General features: G+C 49.1%; 1 protein-coding gene across 3 annotated transcripts in view; it reads right to left on the reverse strand.

The window, feature by feature from the left end:
- TGFB2 (transforming growth factor beta 2) overlaps window positions 1-21,240 on the reverse strand; it is a 60,379-nt gene that overhangs the window by 19,356 nt on the left and 19,783 nt on the right. For all 3 annotated transcript variants that reach the window (XM_059677734.1, XM_059677732.1, XM_059677733.1), the window contains one exon: window positions 2,925-3,088. In XM_059677734.1, coding sequence (XP_059533717.1) covers window positions 2,925-3,088 — 164 coding nt within the window. The remainder of the gene's footprint in view (window positions 1-2,924; window positions 3,089-21,240) is intronic.

A 21,240-nucleotide genomic window follows, 5' to 3' on the forward strand; every position in this document is an offset into this window, starting at 1 on the left:
GGTGTTTCTATCTCTCTCCCTCTCCCTTCCTTTCTGAAATCAATAAATATATATATATTTTTTTTTTAAAGTAAGAAACTACTCCTTGGAATTTTACCCACACACATACCCCAACAAGAATTTATATATATAACCAAAAGCATCATCAGAGAGTGTAAGCAATTTATACTCTGCTTCACCCTTTCTAGTGAATCTACTTCATTGTGGAATGAAAATTAGGGAGAAGAACCAAGAAAGAGAATTTCCAAGCACTTAACATCGCTCCCAGCACATAGGGAGCTGTTAGCAATGATCAGCACTGTGGCTCGGCCACATTACACCAGAGAACACTGAATATTAGTTGCAATCGCATGATTATTAACATTTCTTGGGAGTGCGGCAGAACAGCTCCTGTTCACACGGCTTTTGGGGTCCTGTCTGCTCACAAGGTAAACCGACCCGGGTAACATCAAACTTAATGCAAATGATAACAATCCGATTTCCCTAGGAGACAAGCCTGCCATCCAATCAGGTTGAAAAAAAGAAAACAAGATATTAATAGCCTTATGCAAACAAAGTGTTTATTATACTTGATGGCTTTTTTTTAGGGGGTTACTGTACTGTGTGTGTCTCCGATGTGGCACCGGGTTAGGATCGTTACTAAGGGGATTGCACGCTGTAAAATTCAGCACAACTGCACCGTCTTTTTTTTTTCTTTCCAGTAGCACTTTTTGCAAAGTACAATTGAACAGAGTTTTTTTGGCTGACTTTTTCTTTCATATGCCCTCGGGCAATATAAGAAATGAAAGCTGAGCTCTGTGTGTGTGTGTGTGTGTGTGTGTGTGTGTGAGAGAGAGAGAGAGAGAGAGAGAGAGAGAGAGAGAGAGAGAGAGAGAGGCGTACAAACACAGGTATTTGGGGTTAGGAAAAGGGGCTTTCATTAACCTCATTATGCTATACTCCCCAAAATGTTAGGGTCCCCAACCTTCATTTTGCAGCAATGGGGTCTCTTAAACAGCAGGCCTACACCGCCAACCATGAATTTTCACGCTAAAGCCTCAGGGGTATGCGTAGTTTAAAATCTTTTGCAGAGATGATATCTATATATATGTGTGTGTGTGTAAAATTTCTCCCACTAAAACCTGGTTACTTATTTTACTCCATAATCATCAATTCGCCCTTTCATCCTCAAATCTGAAACATCATCTAATATTTGCTATCCAGCTTGAAGCCAAAAATTAACAAGTATAAACAGCTTAGGACTTAGCCACTGTCCTGTAGACTCTTGCAACCGGTCTCTGCAAGTGATATTTCATCACATTTGACGAACTGGTGATTGTCTAAATGCAAACTGAAGGAGGTATTGAGGCCCTGGCTGGGTAGCTAGTTGGTTAGACCATCATCCTGATACACAAAAGTTTGGGGTTTAATCCCCGGTCAGGACACATACAAGAATCAACCAATGAACGCATAAATGGGTGGAACGACAAATTGATGTTTCTCTCTCTCTCTCTGGAAAAAAAAAATTAAGTTTTAAAAAAAGAAATGGGCATGAGATCGAAGTATTAGAGAAAGAGGCTGGAGAAGGCAGGAGGACAGCTTTTATTTCACTCTCCTTTGTCAAAGTTCTTAGTGTTTTGTAGAGGGCTGTGGAGAGCGGCTATAGCATTTGGACAGGTTCAAGCCTCAGACTAATGAGAGGGCACGGTCCTCCCGTGGCAAAGCCACGTGCAGGTCCCAGCTTGGAGGGCAGAGCCCTCCCAGCACCATTATAGCCAAAGGCTATCTTGTAAGCTTGACCTTATGGTCCGAACCTGTGGTGCCAGGTGGCTGAGTGAGGTAGGCTGCGGGAGGTGCAGCAAGTGCTGCCAAAACAAAGTTTGATAGAGTTCTCAGGTGCATGTAAGTAAATAGATCTGAAACTCGCGAGAACATTGTAAACATCTTGACCACGCCCTTGCTTTGCCTCCTGGGATCTGACTATAAAATAAAGACTCGGCTTGCAGGCTGTGGCACGGTCTCTCCATCCAAAAGGGTCTCCCGTCTGGCTCCAGCTATATTCTCTTGTCTGTTTTCTTTAACCCTTCACCACCCCTGCTCAGGTTCACCCCTGGCCGAGCTGGATGTGGTTCAGAGGGTGGCGTTCTCTTGTCCAGGCAAAGGTGACTTCAGCCGAAGCTGATGTCTGTGTTGCTACAAAAATGAGCAGCTGCTGCTCCTAAGGCCTGGTTCAGGAAACCTAAGATGCCTTTGAGATCCACTGAGTTTTTTTTTAAATCTCCATACATTCATCTATGGATCCCCAGTAGGGGGTATACAGGAGGCAGCCAATCAATGATTCTCTCTAGTCACTGATGTTTCTCTCTCTCCCTCTTTCTTCCTCTCTGAAGTCAAAATATATTTTTTTAAAAGAATAAGAACCCTAGCCGGTTTGGCTCAGTGGCTAGAGCGTCAGCCTGTGGACTGAAGGGTCCCAGGTTGCAGGCTCGACCCCCAGTGGGGTTGGGGGGGGGGGCGCTGCAGAAGGCAGCTGATCAATAATTCTCTCTCTCTTCCTCTCTGAAATCAATAAAATATATTTAAGAAAGGGAAGAAAGAAAGACGAGGAGGAGAAAGGGATGACAGCTATAGGATGAGAAGAGGAAAGTCAGTGACTTCTCTCCTTAGAGTGGGATTGGACCTAGGTTATCTGACTTTCCAGATTAGGGGGTGAACTGGGCTAAATGGGTGGGTACTCCAGCCATTCGTTCGACCACAGAAGTGTGCTCAGGGCATCACCACGCCATCCTAAAGGTTCTTCCTTCCGGAGTGATGGAGGAATAACAAATGAGGGTCTATATATCAGGCGTGTGGATGTATAGGATGGTTTATATCAGCTCAGAAAAATCTAAGCATACACAGGCTTCAAGCTGGTAGTCCATGCCAACAACCCAGACAAAGGTTACCTGGTACAGTTCGATCCGCTGTTCGGGCACCCTGGCTTTGGGGTTCTGTAGACGGAAGACTCTGAACTCCGCCTTCACCAGATTGGAAGCATTCTTTTCCATCGCCGAGACGTCAAAGCGGATGATTCTGAAGTAGGGTCTGTAGAAAGTGGGCGGGATGGCATCTGTGAAAAGTTAGGGCGATCATTGAAAATGATAAAAATCCATTGTTCTCTCTCTCTCTCTCAAAAAGAAAAAGTGCAGCCATGAGACAGTCTCGAGAAACCATAAGGAAAATATCTACAGAACGATTTCGTTTTCAATCGCCAATTTCGTACCATTAACAATTTAACTAGGGGGGGGGGGAATAAAATAAACATGTGCGTTTGGTTACAGGAGTAGCAGATTAATGGAGATTAACAAACCACTTCCAACTCCATTTGCGGGCGTGCAGTTAACCCTCTCGTTTGAAAGTTGGCAGAGCCGTGGAAAATGCTAGATGGTCATGCATTGGAGCATGTTCGTGACAGTTGATGCTGGAGAGAGCTGTCAGACTCGCATACACTTTAATCACATACGCCAAGAAAATAGCTCCTAATGGCAAGCAGTTTTGCCCATGTATTTTTTTTCCTTGAAATTTTGGCATCCAAATGTTCTGCTCTCTCCAGGTTCATGTATTGCATCTTTTCTTGGCTTCGAAAGTTTGTTTTTTTCACACACATGTGACCAAATACACCCTCTAGTTAAGTTGGGATGAGGAAATCGAAATTAAAAACAAAACAAAACGATACCCATATACCAGCGATACAGCATCCAGTCTTAAAATTCCTTATTCAAGATAATGCCCTTGGTGGGAGGGAATCTTAGCTAATGGAGAGAAAGAATCGGCCCAAATTCCTTCAGTGCTGAGCCATGTAAAACAGCACACCACACTTTCAAGCTCAGGGTGGCTAGGGTGTTGTTGTTATTTTGTAATCACCTGCCATCGCTTTTGAAGATGCAACGGAGGCCATACGAAATAGCAAAGCAGGTCCAAATTCCAGCCCCATGCATCCTACACAATACCCATTGATTGAGCCCTTACCCTGGGCAGGCCACTTGCTTCAGATCTTTCCACTATCCTAGTCTGAAATCTCTTGCAAACTTTCTTTCCTTATTCCAGAATGTTCTAGCCACTCTGGTGCCTTCATTACTCCATTCTACCCTCTCCTGAATGGCTTAGCGTCGTCTCAACAGAATCTTTCACTGTTGCTGATGGCTCTTGACAGATGTGTTGATGACTCCTGCATTATGTTTGTTTGTTTGGTTTCCCCCGTGCAATTTTAAGGACCTGGAGGGCAAAGACCTTGTTTGCCAAGTCTTTCTTCTTCTCTGCATACCCAGGACGGGGCTCTGCACACACACACAGTTTACCGAATACCCACTGTTTGCATAGCCGGTCATCAATGAGGAGCCTTGAAAGACTCAGGCATCTGGCTATTGGCAAGGCCAAGTTCTTATTAAATAAATGAGCCATCTTGCCGATCTTAAAATAGACATAAATACCTTTCTTGATTTCTGGAGAAATCCGTGCCCTGACAATTACACTGAAAAAAAAAAAACAAAAAGGCTCGGAACACACCAAGAATTCCTCATCTGAGGAGCTCTGCACTTTCTCAGCCTCAAAGCCCCAGAGCCTGGCCCGTCCCTGTGCCCGGGCCCTGGATTCTCAGACAGCAGCTCACGGGGAAGTGAGGTCCAAGCCATGCTTTGCCGGAGGCCTGCTGCAGAGACGACTGTGTGAACTGAGGGAGCCGAAAGTCTCAGAGACAAACAAACAAACAAATTTTTTAAAAAATCTAAAGCCATCCAGGTCTTGGAGAAAAGAAAGCATTCCTTTCGACACAGCAATGGCCGTGAAATAGCTGGCGGGCAGTTTTCAAGGAGGGCAACCAGTCACACAAGCAGGAACGTTTTTGGAGCCCCTAGCAAAGCAATTTGAAAAGGTAGCTGCTGCCCTAGCCAGTCTGGCTCAGTGGATAGAGCATCAGCCTGCAGACTGAAGGGTCCCGGGTTCAATTCCGGTCAACAGCACATGCTTGGGCTGCGGGCTCGATCCCCAGTAGGGAGCGTGCAGGAGGCAGCCGATCAATGATTCCCTCTCATCATTCATATTTCTATCTCTCTCTCCCTTTCCCTTCCTCTCTGAAATCAATATATATATATATTTTTTAAAGGTAGCTGCTAAGAAGAAATCGATTTCTCTCTCTCCTCTGAACAGGCCCAGGCCAGGTGATTGAACGGGTTGGTATTCACCGATCGGCTGAGCACCTGGGGCAAGAAGCCTGGGTGGGGGTGGGGCCATTCGCGTGGGCTCTGGCCCCTCTCTGCCTTGCCCAGACCCTTCCTCAGGCCTAGTGGCCGCCTGCATCTTCCCGTGGCCTCCCCATCAGACGCCGCACACATGCTTCGAAAGCGCATCCTGGAAGAGCAAAGCCCATTCAGTGTGTTTCCTGTCGTTAGAAAGCGTAAACATCCAGTTCATTTCCCCCCCCCCCCCCCCCCGCAGGCCTGATCCACCAACCCCCACGAACACCCATCTTTCACACCCACCCACCACCTCTCATCCTTCCATCAAGTGTGCAAATAAGAGCTCTTGAGATTTATTTTTATTCTCTTTTGTGTTTATTAAACTTTGAGCCATTACCGCTCTCCCCCGCCTCCCTTTTCTGGCCCTACACACGCTTTCTTTTTATGGCTGCCGCGGGCCACGGGGTCAATTTTGTTTCTTCTTCTTCTAAGCAAACCGTCCAAGGGTCGTGTCCTAGGCTTTCAAGCTTTGAAGGGGCGCTTGCAAATATTGACAGGAGCAGCTTGATCATGAAGTGGGGGCTCCAAAAAGGGGGTGGTTCTGCTCCCCCGCCCCCTCCCACCGCCCCACGTTGGCCAGCGCCCTCCACCCCTCAGGCCCGTGGTCAGCGAACTGCGGGTCGTGAGCCACATGCGGCTCTTTGGCCCCTTGAGTGTGGCTCTTCCTAAGCCTTAGGAGGACCCTAATTAAGTTAATAACAATGTACCTACCTATATAGTTTAAGTTTAAAACATTTGGCTCTCAAAAGAAATTTCAATCGTCGTACTGTTGATGTTTGGCTCTGTGGACTCATGAGTTTGCCGGCCACCCCCTCAGGCTATTCTAACCATTTCAGCTGATTCTAGCTCAAGGGCCTGAAAATACAAATCGATGTTCTCGGATCTTGCTTTAGAAGGAGAGGCAGTTCAATGCACGAGGTGAGAAGAAAGCTGAGAAGCGCCCACCAGGGACTCTGTGTTGGTCTTGTGACCACAATGAAGCGACCAGGCCAGCAGGAAACAGAGAAGCAGAAATTGCAGCAATGCAAGAACTCTGAGGCTCTTAGAAAAGTGAAGTGCCCCGATGATTCTCACTAATTGCCCAGCTTATTTACTGTATTTTTAAATATATATTTTTACTGATTTCAGAGAGGAAGGGAGAGGGAGAGGGAGAGAGAGATAGAAACATCAATATAAGAGATTCATTGATCAGCTGCCTCCCACACGTCCCCCACTGGGGAGCGAGCCCGAAACCCGGGCATGTGCCCTTGACCAGAATCAAACCTGGGACCTTTCAGTCCACAGGTGGATGGATGCTCTAGCCAGTAAGCCAGTGGTTCTCAACCTTCTGGCCCTTTAAATACAGTTCCCCATGCTGTGACCCAACCATAACATTATTTTCGTTGCTACTTCATCACTGTCATGTTGCTACTGTGACGAATCGTCATGTAAATATCTGATAGGCAGGATGGTCTTAGGCGACCCCTGTGAAAGGGTCGTTTGACCGCCAAAGGGGTCGCGACCCACAGGTTGAGAAACGCTGCACTAAGCCAACCCGGCTAGGGCCCTGTGACTATTCTTACAGCTGGGAATTTGCAGTTCTAATCCCTTTCACCTTTTCCAATGTGAAGAGCTTTTAAAATACCCATTCCTGGGACCCAGGTCCCGAGACTCTGTGTCATTGAACCCAGTGGACTTTTCTAAGCTCTTCCATGATTCTCACGCACAGGCCGGCTGGAGAAGCCCTCAGGGAAGAACTGAGAACACTAAACTTGAAGATGAGGGGGACTCACATCCCTTCAGAGATTCCAAATCCTTCCGAAGGGAAGTTCTTACTTTCGGTAGAGCCAGGGAGTCACCGTTTGGCTCAATATTAAAGAATTTTTCTCATAGAAAAGTTTAAAAGGAATGCACTGGCCACAATGTTGGGAGCACCTCCCTGGAAAAATTCAGGCCCTTGTGAGCTATACCTTGTCCCCAAAGACGCAGTGGGGTGTCCTGAATCTGGGGGTGGCCGAGCTAGATGGCCATCAGCTCGCTCACAGCTCTGCCGTTACGTCATTCTCCCCAGGGGTGAGCCTCCAAAAACGGGTTTTCTCCCCTAAATTCTACATTAGACGATCGTCACTCGCCGCCTGTGTGGGACTCACCTGGGGAGCTTGCTGATAATGCTTATCACCTGGCTCCATCCCAGGCCTTGAGGGCGAATCGCGTGTGACTCTGCTTTGCACTGAAGTTTGATAACGTCTGCCCTAGACTGTGGTCTGACCACAATGAACTTGGCCAGGCTTCCCTTCCCGCGGTTACTCAGCGTCACGAACTAGTGAGGGATGGATAGCATGCCTCCATCCCGCCATCCACACCCTAGAGAGAATGAATGGCCTGGTCTCCCTCAGAATTCTACCTCAGGCCCCCTCCCAGGTTATACTAGTCTACATGCTGCTGAGAAAGAGCTTTTAATCCCCATTTCACAGGGAAAGGAACGAAGAGCAAGGAGAGTAAAATAACTCTTGGCCACAAAGCGAAGCTGGCCTTTCTATCAACACTGTGGCTTCTGCCTTCTGCACAGAGGAGCCCGAGTCGAAGGCATGAATGCCACCCCAGGCAGAAATACCAACCCCGTGTCGGAGCCTTGTCACAAAGTTGGATACAAAATAAGTGGCTCCTTGTCCAGGGCGCTGTGGCTCAGTGGTTGCGCATTGACCTACGAACCAAGAGGTCACGGTTTGATCCCCGGTCAGGGCACCTGCCCAGGTTGCTCCATCCCCAGTAGGGGGCGTGCAGGAGGCAGCCGATCAGTGATTCTCTCTCATCATTGATGTTTCCATCCTTCTCTCCCTCTCCCTTCCTCTCTGAAACCAATAAAATATATATACATATATATTTTAAAACTGGCTCCTTCTCTTCTAGAGATCAGCTTGGCCTTGCAGGAAAGCTCCAGAAACTTGAATGCAAGGCCCAGTATGTGGACGCCTGGCCTGCACGGGCTCTTACCTCCCAGCTCCTGGAGGCATAGAACAAAGTCCTTGTTTCCTTCCCAGAAATGGCTGGGCTCCCATAGCTTTACAGTAATCGGCGTGGACTTTGACGAGCCTAATGCGCGCCATGGCCCCTTGTCCCTGACACCCCCAGCTTTTTGAGGGAAGCAGTTTGGGATCCATTAGATGTCCCGAGAGGGTGGCAAGACCAGCAACCCACTGAGCAGTAGGAGGCCAATAAACCAGCCTCCGTGTGTGTGTGTGTGTGTGTGTGTGTGTGTGTGTGTGCAGACACAGCCAAGCAAGAAACCAAGACAATTGTGTTTTAGGGTTTCCTGAAATTTGTCTTGGCACGCCAGCGATGGATTTCATTTCACTACCACATCCCAAACACTGCTGACATTCAAGTCACAGCAATTTCACACAAAACGACCGAGAAATAAACAGCGCATCCGCGGTGGCTTCTGACGCTCCCTCCGCCGTCGCGCCTATGAAATGTAACCCAGCCCCTGAGCATCTGTGATTGAAAGCGGGAGTCGCCACGTGGGGCCGGTGTCAGACTTGACGTGCCTTTGGCAACTGGGAGTCTAACTGTGTCAGCATCAGCTACGGGACTTGGCCTTCATCTCCCTGCTGTTTGAGACGGGACGGGCTGTCGACGTGAGCCTGGGACCCCCTTCTGACACAGGGCCACCAAATGCAATGGCAGGGGAGGCGACCTGGGTGCGGGGGGGGGGGGGGTGGCTTGCTTGAGTTCAGGGTTTCTAGTTTCTACTGCAAAGTTTCCAGCTCCCTCATAACACCCACCTGCAAGGAGACACCTATTTCATTTCGAGGCCTCTCCCTGTCTCATCATGCTCAGGAGACAGGCCTTTGGGGTGGGGGGTGCTGGGTTCTAGCAGGAAGAGCCTTGGTTGTGGAAAGGGGCGGGCTCACTACGGCTGCAGGGAGGCCCCTGGCTCACGTAGGGCATGTCAGGGACCAGGGGCAGGGGCACGGTGAATGGGACATACCCCGTGCAATGGCCTCACTGTCCTGCCACTGTCTCATTCGCTAAAGCACCTAAGCTCTCTTGGTTTGGGGTTCCTTTCTTTCTCTCACCCCCTATTATCCTCTCTTTTTCCTTTGTTCCACATTCTTTATCTTATCCTTTTTTCTTACGTCTCTTCTATCTGTCCTTTTTCTCTCCACACTATCCACGGGGCAGAATAGTCATCGGTCTGATCCGCTACTGGTGTTTAAAGAGGCCGGTGACCCCCACGACATGGTGAGCCCCACAACTCTCCCAGAATTCAGCCACGGCTCCCTACACGGCCAACCGGAGGAAGGCACAGTGTGTCGACTGCACGGACGAATCCAACTTGGAAATTGAGAAGCGCATCTTTAAGCTCTTAGCAAATTAGAACCCCTTTTTCTTCTTAATCTCTTTCTAGAGATTGAAAAACCGAGGAGTCCAATCTTTCCAGGAAAAAAAAAATGCAAAACACTGGCGAGGTAAGAATTAAAATGCACCATCTCGAACATTCTTGCTCATTCCCGCAAAGAGGCGCAAGCTCCAACAGTCTCTGTCCTTCCCACAGCACTGCAGTGACTGGGGTGGACTTCTGACATGCTGACTGGGTGCGGCGACTCCTTACCAGCCTGCAGGTCTTTCTCTAATCTTCCTAAAATCACAGCAGCAATGAGTATAATGGCCAGGGCGTGTCTCGCTTGCACTGGACGCTTCTCTCTGTTTCCAGGGAGCTGCTTTGTGAAGCTACCGCCTAATGACTTGGAGGCACAATGCTGATCCTTGCTGTGCCCGAAAGCTAAGCTAATGCGCAGCAGGGCACACCCTGCGAGGATTGCAAGCTAGTTACTAATTTCATCACGTGGCCACGGGCTATGACTATGAACATCTTACAGTCGGGACCTGGGAGTGAGTAAATACGAAGAGGAAGAGAGGGCCTGGATGATGCAGTTTGAGAGGGGGGAAAAAGCAAACACAGCCAATATTCAGCCTCTCTGAGACTCTTGGTGGCATTTAGAACTGAGAGCCCACAAAGGAACCGCCTGGTAGGCGCTCGGTCCTCTCTCACTGTTGTTGGTATCTAGTTCCTCTTATTACGGTTTTGTCTACAAGACAAGACAGGACAGCCTCTCCCAGACTCCCAGGCTCAGAACCCAGGTGGATGGCCTACTACGGTCTCTTCCCTATCTTGGCCTCAGATATGCTTACCTACTCTTGTACCCAGTGGGTCTAGTCCTGCCACAGAAGCTGATCCATTCCCTTTCCAGTTGGCACTACTTAGAAATCCTTAAGCCAGCCCTGCCGGTGTGGCTCAGTGGTTGAGCATCAACCTATGAACCAGGAAGCCAGGGTTCAATTCCTGGTCAGGGCACATGCCCGGGCTGTGGGCTCGATCCCCAGTAGGAGGCATGCAGGAGGCAGCTGGTCAATGATTCTCTCTCATCATTGATGTTTCTCTCTCTCATTCTCCATCTCCGTTCCTCTCTGAAATCAATCAAAACATATTTAAAATTTAAAACAAACAAAACATTCACCCAGTGGCACATTTTCTTCAAAGTGGATGAACAGGACAGCTGTGTCCTACTGAGAATCATCAAAGATGATGGCCAACGGGAGGTTCTAGAACCCACCTCACCCTGAAACGCCCATCCCCCACTCATCGGCCCTCTGAGGGTTAGTTTCCAAACAGGGTTCCGGGGGAAGCTGATGGGAAGGTCTGGATTGTTCTTGATGCCGAATGCTGGCCCTGAACGTGAACTAGGGAGGTGGCGGGAAGGAAGAATTGCCCTGAAGGAGTTGTGAGTGATCCCGGTCCTTATTAGCATCTCGGTAGATGGCCATGCAGTGCCTTCCAAACACTGTTGTACAGACTCAAAGGATGGTGTTTCCTAGAGTTGGAGGGTGTATTTGTGAAGGGCGTGTACGCTCCCCCCATCCTGTTTGTATTGGCAGCATAGCTCTGGGCAATTAAGATACGGGGACTACAGGAATTATAGGAATCCAGATGAATGCGGGCCGCCGCGTCCCGGAATGGGGCTCCGTGCGTTAGGCAGGTTTTAAGAAATCGCGTTCATTTGGGTGCTAAGCGGCCCTCTGCTCAAGGCCAGGCCACCGTTAGTGAGAGGAAATGAAAACAGTCTTTAAAGTAAGACTCTGCATAGCACAGCGTCTGAGTGTGTGTTCTTTTTATTTAATTATCTGAGAGCAAGCCCAAGAATTTCGCTTCGATCGTGTGATTTGGGTGGACAGCGGCTGTAAAATGTACCGATTTTAACCTGCTCTCGGGGACAGTCGGGAGAGGAAAGTGACTAAACAGGAACAGCCAGGGTGTCGAAAGAGTTAATGCAACCAGTTCTAGTTTATTTTACACCCTAGCAAAGAGGGAAGGCGCTGTAATTTTAAGAAGCGTGAATTCTTTTTTTTTTAAATGTATATTTAAATCTATATTATTATTTCAGAGAGGAAGGGAAAGAGAGAGAGAGTAGAAACATCAATGATGAGAGAGAATCATTGATTGGCTGCCTCCCGCACGCCCCACACTGGGGATCAAGCCCCAACCCAGACATGTGCCCTGACCGCACTCAAACCCGGGACCCTTCAGTTCACAATCCCGATGCTCTATCCACTGAGCCAAACCAGCTAGGGCGAGAAGCGTGAATTCTTAAGAAATGAGTTTCTTTTCTTTTGAAGCCAAAGCTCTGGCTCCCCTCCCCCTCTATTTTCCTTGGAGGCCTTCAGAAGTCTGCTGCGGACGTGTCAACACTCAGGTGGCTTCTGAGCTTGATCTGCACTGCTTCTCTCAGGACAACAGTGTAGACGGGACGAGGCACATGTCCATTTAGTTCCAAGTCAGTGGCTCTCCTCCACTTCTCAAAAAGCACTAAGTAAGTCCTCATTAAAGAAGAGCTCTTCGAATAAAAGCCAGGTGCTTCTGAAATGTGTTAGGGCAGTGGTCGGCAAACTCATTAGTCAACAGAGCCAAATATCAACAGTACAACAATTGAAATTTCTTTTGAGAGCCAAATTTTTTAAACTTAAACTATATAGGTAGGTACATTGTTATGAACTTAATTAGGGTACTCCTAAGGCTTAGGAAGAGCCACACTCAAGGGGCAAAAGAGCCACATGTGGCTCGCGAGCCGCAGTTTGCTGACCCTAACAGGGCAAAAATGAGTAGAACCCAGGGCACCACAGAGATATACACACACACACACACACACACACACACACACACAGCCAGTGTGAACTAAGGAACAAACTCAAGTCAAGAGATGGACAAGTGCCCAGCCGGCATGGCTCAGTGTTTGAGCGTCGACCTATGAACCAGGAGGCCATGGTTCAATTCCCGGTCAGGGCACATGCCTGGGTTATGGGCTCGATCCCCAGTATGGGGCATGCAGGAGGCAGCCCATCCATGATTCTCTCTCATCATTGATGTTTCTCTCTCTCTCTCCCCCTTTCTCTCTGAAGTCAATAACGATATATTTTGTTGAACGTTCCTGGGTTCTTCTTAATGTAGATTCATACTTACAATAGAGGATACATTTAAAAACAGACACCTCCGTTCCTGCCTCGCATGCCGGCCCCTTCTAAAGATCAGGTACAAATCCCCGGGGGATTAAACATGGAGAAAACGGGGGGTCAAGTCCTGTCTAAATGGGGGTCCGTTTGGGCTGAAGGTCTTCCCGGGAAACCTCTGCTGACATCCTACCCCAGCCCCGCAGCTGTCCGTGACTCCCAGGGGCAGAATTGAAGCTCTGAGGCTCCCTCCCACCGTCGGTTCCCTTCCCTTTTGTTTTGTTTCTTTCCCTGAACCTTTTCCTTATCATCTAGTGTTTCATTCAAAAGCCCAATTACTCCCAGGGAGACTCTGCCACAGCTTACTCCCTGGCTTGTCCATATAACAACCTCCTCACCCTGTACTCAGTTATTTTCAAGAATCAAGATGAGCCCTAGCCGGTTTGGCTCAGTGGATAGGGCATCAGCCTGTGAACTGAAGGGTCCCAGGTTTGATTCTGGTCAAGGGCACATGCCCGGGTTGTGGACTTGATCCCCAGCGGCGGGTGGGGGGCGTGCAGGAGGCAGCCGATCCATGGTCCTCTCTCATCATTGATGTTTCTATCTCTCTCTTCCTCTCCCTTCCTCTCTGAAATCAATAAAAATATATTTTTTAAAAAAAATCAAGATGAGCGATCCGCCGGGGCTTGGAAGGGATGAGAAAGGCGGGCCCGCAGGAGACCAGCGATGGCATGTGAAGATGCTCTCAGCACTGTGTTGGGAGCAGGAGCTGGTCACGATCGTCCTCCTTCCTAATCCAGACTCCTCTCCCTACACCCTGGCCACTCCCCTCCAGGCAAATGACTCCCCTGTCTTCTGCCTCAAGGTCTGAAATGACGGAAAATCATTCTTTGGCTTCTGTTCCTTTGCCCAAATGTCCAGCGGGACCCAGTGGCGCGGCCAAGCCAGCAGAGAAAGAAAAAGAATTTAAAAAAGGGAATTTCCACAGAGAAGTCAGCCAGCTACCTGCTTTAATTTGGGAGTGCGTGGCGCTGTAAGCAGCCACTTTATCAGCCGGGCATCGGCATGAATCACAGGCCCCGGCCGTCTGCATGTGCGCCTGGAAGCGCCGGGGGTTTTGTTTGGCTCCCGGCGACTTCATCTCACACCTTCGCTTTTCTAATTTTCCACCTGCAGCTAAAAATACTGCTTTTGGGGTGAGAGTCAACCAGAGCGTCTTCCCCAGCCGCTGAGTCAGGGCTGGGCCAGGGGCCTCCGGGCGGGGGGCCTCCTTCTGTTTTCATTCCCCGTCTCCTGGAAAGACAGTCCTGAGCCCTGAAGGGTGTGGCTTCTGAGGCCATGGCTCAATTTCCACTCAACTCCCCGCCAAAATGTACGGCGACATTGAGGGTCCCCATGGCAGCCCCAGAGGCGGAGGGCAAAGAGAACTCAGGCCAGGGGTCACCATCTCCCTCTGCTGACCTTGGGGGTCTTGTCTGCGTTTACTCATCAGATAACAGTACCATACGGGACATGACGCGTGATTCTCGGGCAAGTGCCGCTCTCTGCACTTTGACAATAATTCTGCCGGGTCCTGCCATAACTCCCCCCTCCCCCCACCTCCCCCCCCCCCCCGGCCTACTGTGTGTACATGCACACACACACACACACACACACACACTCCTAATAACATTTTCTCATCTACTAGCTCTGTTGATGGGCGTAGGGCGTTCGGCACTGGGTGGCTAGACCTCTGCCCCAAGCCCCTGGATTTTCAGGAACATGACAGCGAGCTGTGCTTGATCCAGAGGTTGAAGGCTTGGGGTTTTGTTCTGTTTTTAATATGCTTTTTTAAATGGATTTCAGAGAGGAGAGGAAAGGGAGAGAGAGATAGAAACATCCATGATGAGAGAGAATCATTGAGCAGCTGCCTCCTGCATATCTCCCACTGGGGATCCAGCCCACAACCCGAGCATGTGCCCTGACCGGGAATCGAACCGTGACCTCCTGGTTCACTGGTCAACACTCAACCACTGAGCCACACCGGCCGGGCAGGTTTGATTTTTTTGTAACCTTGGCACTGGCGCCTAGCAGACATGTGCTGTGACTCACAATTGAAGGTCTGGGACTCAGTAGACCCAGATGACACCCCTGGGCTGGCCTCGTCTACGCTGGCCTTGGGCAAAGATCTCTTCATCCCTCCAGGGCTCAGCTTCCTTCTCTGTAAAGTGGGAGTGACAGCCATGTTGCAGGGGGTTGGGAGGCTCAGAGGACGTCAGAACCCACACAGGACGCCGAGAGCGACTTGGCTCCTGGTGGTCTGACTTGGCCACGCTTATCCCTTCTCCACCCCAGTTTCACTGAAGTGAAAATCAAGACCCACCTCGGAGCACGACCTTGGGCAAGCCACTTGCTCTCTAAACTGCACTTGGCATCTATAAAGTGGGGAGCTGGGAGCTGGGACGATGGAGGAAGAAAGCAGGAATGGTTAGCTCTGTGCCTGGCCCCCAGGGAGCACCCCAACGTTTGGCCTCTGTTATTATTTTCATCTTAGGTTCCCAGTTGCCAGCAAAAGGGCCACTTCCAGCGAATCTTTGCTCACCTTCCCAGCTACCTACTCACCCAGGGATTCCTCTGAACTCAGGCTCCCTGGCCAGCAGCCTGGCTGCTCTCCTCCCATTCTCCCCCTCCACCCTCCCCCCCCCCCCCACACACACACACTCAGCCCTGCTCTCCATCTGCAGATGAAGCAAAAATCTGGTAAATATTACACTTACAAGGTAACAGGTCTGGAATGCTTGGCATCCCAGGCGGAGCTCAGTTGCTTCTTGGCACCGGGACACGTATACACAGCAGCAGCCCAGGGCCAAACGACATTTGGCCGCTGCGTGCAATTCAAATAAAGATATTAAAAATCCTACAGCTCTCTAAACATCGGGACTGTTGGCTAATCAAAGGGGTTCATTTGTGTGTGTGTGTGTGTTGCTTTTTTTTAAAGTCATCTAAAGAGAAGGGGGGGTGCTGATGGCTCTTTTCAGTGTAGACCTCAAGCAGCACCCCGTGTATACACACCCCATCAGTTTCCAATATGTAAATGATGGATAGGTTTCAGGCCAGGTGGACTCCGCTTCCAGAGGGGACTGCCTTCCCCCACAAACAAAAGACCTAGGCAATTTCATGCTGGAGTCTGTGTCCTTAACCATAGAGCAGCACTGCCCCATGGTGTGTCACGTGACTGGCGAGTGACTTGACCTTCTGATTAGTGGGAACCTGTCAGGATGATAGAGGCAGCTATGGTGGGTGTGTGCCCTGGGTCTACCACTTCACGGACATTGACCTTAGGCAAATTTTTATCTCTCTAGGCACCTCTTTCTTTCTTTTGTATGTGAAATGGAGAAATTAATAACACCTACAGATTATGGCCAGGATCAATGACTCCTATCTCTAAAGCGCTGAGCATACCGGGAGTTTAAGCAGCACTGAGTAGAAGTCATTAATATCGTCATTACCGTCATTGTTATTATTAAGTGTGACTGGGAGAAAGTAGGTACAGGGGCTTAGCCAAAGCGGACATGTTCTTAAGTAGGTAAAAGAAGTTATGTGCAGGGGGGCTTATCGGCCCACTGTTGGCCACTGACCAAAAGCAAGTCGAGAAAAACGATACCATTAAGTCATATCATAGCTGGTGACTTAAACATAGGCCTTCAAGAACTTATATGTCAGGACTGAACTCTTCGTCAGAAGAACGGGAAAAGGATACCACTTTTTAAAATATGTATATATATTGTATTTCAGAGAGGGGGGGGAGAGGGGGGGAGAGAGAGAGAGAGAAACATCAATGATAAGAATCATTGATCAGCTGCCTCCTGCACGCCCCCTACTGGGCATCGAGCCCGCAACCCGGGCATGGGCCCTTGACCAGAGATCGAACCTTGACCTCCTGGTTCATAGGTTGACGCTCAACCACTGAGCCAGGCCGGCTGGGCGAGGGAACCCTTTGCAACTGGCTTCATCTCATCTCCCAGACACCTAACGCAGAACCTGTCAGTAAGACCTCCTCCCAAAGGCCTACCTAGGAGCCTTTGCAAGCACCAGGAAGGAAGGAAGTGTCAACACAGAGCACAGTGTCCTGGTCAGCTTTCCAAAGGAGGGCCACAGCCAGGCCACACTTCCCCTGAGGGCGACAGAAGGTCCCTGTTTCAAGGATGCTGGGAGGGCAGCCACAGTTGGGTACAGACACCCAAGTGGCTTCGCTGGCCCGGGAAGGTGCTGCTCAAGTGGCCACGGGCCTGAACAGCAGCAGGTAAAGGCCTCGCTGTGCCCTTGTCACACCTGTTTTCTATCGCCCTCCCTCCCACTCCTTCCCCTCTGTCCCCCCCGAGGCCTCCCGGTGCCTTCGCAACTGACGCTGTTTCCTAGGTCCCTTCTGAGTGGGAAAAAGAAAGGAAACACACTGCAACATATACGGTGAATTAAAACCCAGGAGGGGCCCTGGCCGGTTTGGCTCAGTGGATAGCGCGTTGGCCAGGGGACTGAAGAGTCCCAAGTTCAATTCCAGTCAAGGGCACATGCCCAGGTTGCGGGCTCGATCCCCAGTAGGGGGCGTGCAGGAGGCAGCCAATCAATGATTCTCTCTCATCATTGATATTTCTCTCTCTCTCTCTCTCTCTCTCTCTCTCTCTCTCTCTCTCTCTCTCTGAAATCAATAAAAATATATTTTAACAAATAAAAGTAAGGAGGGGACAGCTCATGGGGGGGGGGCCCTCATCTCAGGATGCATGTCGAAGAGGTGACATGAGGAAGTCAGAGCTATGGCCGAGAGAGAGAGAGAGAGAGAGAGAGAGAGAGAGAGAGAGAGAGAGAGAGAGGCATTCAGCAAGGCCTCTAGGGACCGCAGGCTGTATCCTTAGGTGGCATCTCTCCTGCACACCCATAACATTGGACAGAATTTCTCCCCGCCCACAGCCACCCGAGCTCACAGGGCAGGACTGGGCTTGCCAGGGGTCAGGAGTCGGTCAAGCTGTGCCACACAGGCCGGGGGACCAGCACCGGGCAGGGCTTGGTGCCGGAAGAAGCCCAAGTCTCCCCGAGTGTGGAGACCATCAGGGGACGGTGCCCCGAGTTGGATGAGTCACCCCGCTGATTTGGGGGGTGGGGACTGAGGAGGGATGTCCCGGTGGTTAGCCACATTTTACTGGGGTGTTTTATTGATCGCAGTTGCACGGAGAGAGACATGACTCAGACGTGCGGCATCTGAAGGCGCGAGAAGCACCGGGTCCTAATGGAATTTCAATGTAGGGGATTGTCGTGAACTGTACCGTGAAATGTGAAGAGCTTTGCTCTGAACAGACATTATTTGATTCTGTCCTTTCTCAGCCGGAGACGAGGCTGAGCCTTCTACCTGCCTTTCCCTGGAAGGCCGTGGCTCACGTCTCCAGGGAGGGGGGTCAACGTCTTGGAAAAGTTGTCCATTAACCACCCACCTCGCCTTTGCATTCCCATGGCCCTTTGTGTGAAAGTATCATTCAGCAATTTTTTAAAATTATTTTGCTTTGTGTAGGGTGGTTAGTTTACAGACCGGTCTCCACAAATAGGCTGTAAGCCATTGAGGGCAGTTACCATGCGATTATAGCAATAAAAAGAATTTCAAGAAAAAGGAAAGCTACATTGCCAGGGTTGAGGGGCATGCCATGGGCCACGTTGCCATAGGAATAATGGCCTTTTGGTGGAAGGTAAGAAACTGAGGCTTGAAGAGGGGCCGTGGCCGATCCGATATTGTGTGAGTGGAGACGGAGGGCCTACGTCTGTGCCTGGGTGTGTGGTCTCCGGGCTGTTGGTGCTGGGCCCTACCTGTCTCACTTCTCACCCACCTGTGGGATTCAGGCACCAAGCCCTTGAGGCCATACACTAGTATGTTCAGTGGATATTTATGGAATTAAATGGAATAAGACAAAGAAAAAATCCCACATCATTGTTTTCAGGGACAGGGCTCAAAGTGAAGTAACAAGAGAGAGAGATGGGCCACCTCACTGTAGAAATTATTACTAACACAACTGGTCCTTTTAGGCAAGGTCTGAGGGTTTTAAGCCCTCCTGATAGGACAATGGGTGTCATTCTGCCTTCTTACTCCTACCAACCTTTAAACACTATCTCTGATATTATTTTCCTCTTACAGAAATTGGTACCACTTTTAATTTTTTCCCCCCCTAGACTTTAAAAGAAATCACTTGCTTTCCTCTCGGTGTATGTCAACTTGAAATTAAAAACGTGGGGTGGAATTTCTGGCTTTCTGTCATTCTCAGAATAGGAAAGCAAAAAAGTTAAAAGCTCCACTGATCCCCTTCAAGTGAGAGAATAACTGAATGAATGAATGAATGAATGAATGAGTTTATTTAATCTCTTTCATATGCAAGGCATTTTTGTGTGCTGGATAATTTTTTTAAGTGCCATTCAGAAGTAGGCTTTTAAAAGTGAGTTCCCATTTTCGAGAAGAGAAAAGTGGGGTTCAGACAGGGTGACTGACTTGCCCCGTGCTACCCAGTCAGACTTGCCCCAGGTCTACCTCAGGCAAAGCCTGTGTTTTCTTTCTTCTCCATCACAGACTCGCTGTCACACTCAGTCATCTTTGGCTCATGCGTGAGTCACTTTCTTGGCTTATCAACAGTAGGTTGGGATAAAAAACACACACAAAAACACACACAAATGTTGACATCTTCGCGGAGTTGAAAGAAAGGGACCACCGTCTGCTCTAACAAAGGAGAGAAACAGAGAGGCCCATTATAGGAGCGCGTCTGTCTAGACAGATGACTAAACAGGGGTCCCTCCAGGGTTAGACTTGAATTTCCTCCGTTCAGCCTGTTGGATACTTAGCAATAATAAAAAATAAAAAAAAATGCTTAAAAGCTGTAGTACGAATCCAACCCCGCCTACTCTATCCAGAGAGGAGTTTAAAAGCCATTTTGGTACAGCCTGCAAGTGTTACTAGAGTTTCAAGCAGAAATAAGGCTGCCACGAGAAGAACAAGGGCCCTAAAACGACTTGTGTTGTCTGGCCAAGGACCCAAGACACATGCCTGACTGTCCCTTTGTTCTTCCGGCGATAGCAGCTGGGACTCAGAGAGGGAGCAGGGACCAATCCAGGGGTCCCCGCAGGGCTGGCCAAGGCCAGAATGGGTCAGGGTTGGGCTTCTCTTTCCCAGGGGCTGACAAGTGGGTTCTCTCCTGCCCCCCACCTGCCCAGGGGACTTTGAACTTTTGCTAACTGATCATATGAAAAACGCTACTGAGAGAGAAGAAAGGGGCCATATCCTTCAATAAGCCTGAGGATAAGATATTTTTTAAGGATATTAATATTGCTATGCTTAGTTTCCAGAAAGTTCCCACAGGTAGGCAATTGGGAGGGGGCTCCCAGGCCATGGGGGCTCCCCTGGAGAAACTGGGGACATGCCAATGGGTGAAAGCCTCTCTCGTTTCCCAAAATGCCCTTAGCAATACACAAAGCCCTATTTCTCTCATGGCCCCTATTTGCAAAATTCATTCACTCCCTCGTTGAACAAATATTTACTGGGTGCCATTTCTTCCCATGACTGGGGACAGGTAGGACCGCTGGGAATGGATGATGGCATTTCTTAGGGTTCCCTTAGGATTTTAGATCACACATTCCCAGTGGTTCCTTCAGAGTCAGACAGGCCAAGTTCAAGTTCTGGCTCTACCACTTACTGGCCGTGTGACTGTGGGGACATGACTTGATGTCTATCAGCCTTGGTTTCCTTAACCCTTTATCACTGGGAGTGATCACAGTGTTTCTCCTAGAGAGGTAACATGCAGGTTAGCACGGTGCCTAATATAAGTGTTCAATAACTGATAGCTCTCACTACCATTATTACTCCTTTTATTTCTAAAGAAAGAATCCGTCCTCTTTATCCATCAACACGCCCACCCAAATATATGCTTTTGCTTCATGGAGAAATTCACTCATATGATAACATGGACAACTAGACAAAAAAAAAAATCAGTTTTAGCAAAAGCTGGGTAAACCCCCAAAACAGAGGTTCTCAACCCCGGCAGTAGGTTCAAATCCTCCAGGGAGCTCTTTAAAACTGACACCAGCTTCCACTCCACACCCACTGAGTCAGACTTGCTGGAGGTGCACCCCAGCTCGAATATTTGTTTTTTTTTTTGTTTGTTTGTTTTGTTTTGTTTTGTTTTGTTTTTATTGCTTAAAGTATTACAAAGGGTATTACATATGTATCCATTTTATCCCCCCGCCCTAGACAGTCCCCTAGCCTCCCCTATCACCCAGTGTCTTATGTCCATTGGTTATGCTTATATGCATGCATACAAGTCCTTTAGTTGATCTCTTACCCCCCTACCTCCTGCCCCCCAACCCTCCCCGGCCTTCCCGCTGCAGTTTGACAATCTGTTTGAGGCAGCTCTGCCTCTGTATCTATTATTGTTCAAAAGTTTAGAATGGTCTCTATTGTCCATGAATGAGTGAGATCATGTGGTATTTTTCGAATATTTGT

The sequence above is a fragment of the Myotis daubentonii genome, chromosome 20, assembly GCF_963259705.1.
Source record: "Myotis daubentonii chromosome 20, mMyoDau2.1, whole genome shotgun sequence".
In the NCBI taxonomy this organism is placed as follows: Eukaryota; Metazoa; Chordata; class Mammalia; order Chiroptera; family Vespertilionidae; genus Myotis; species Myotis daubentonii.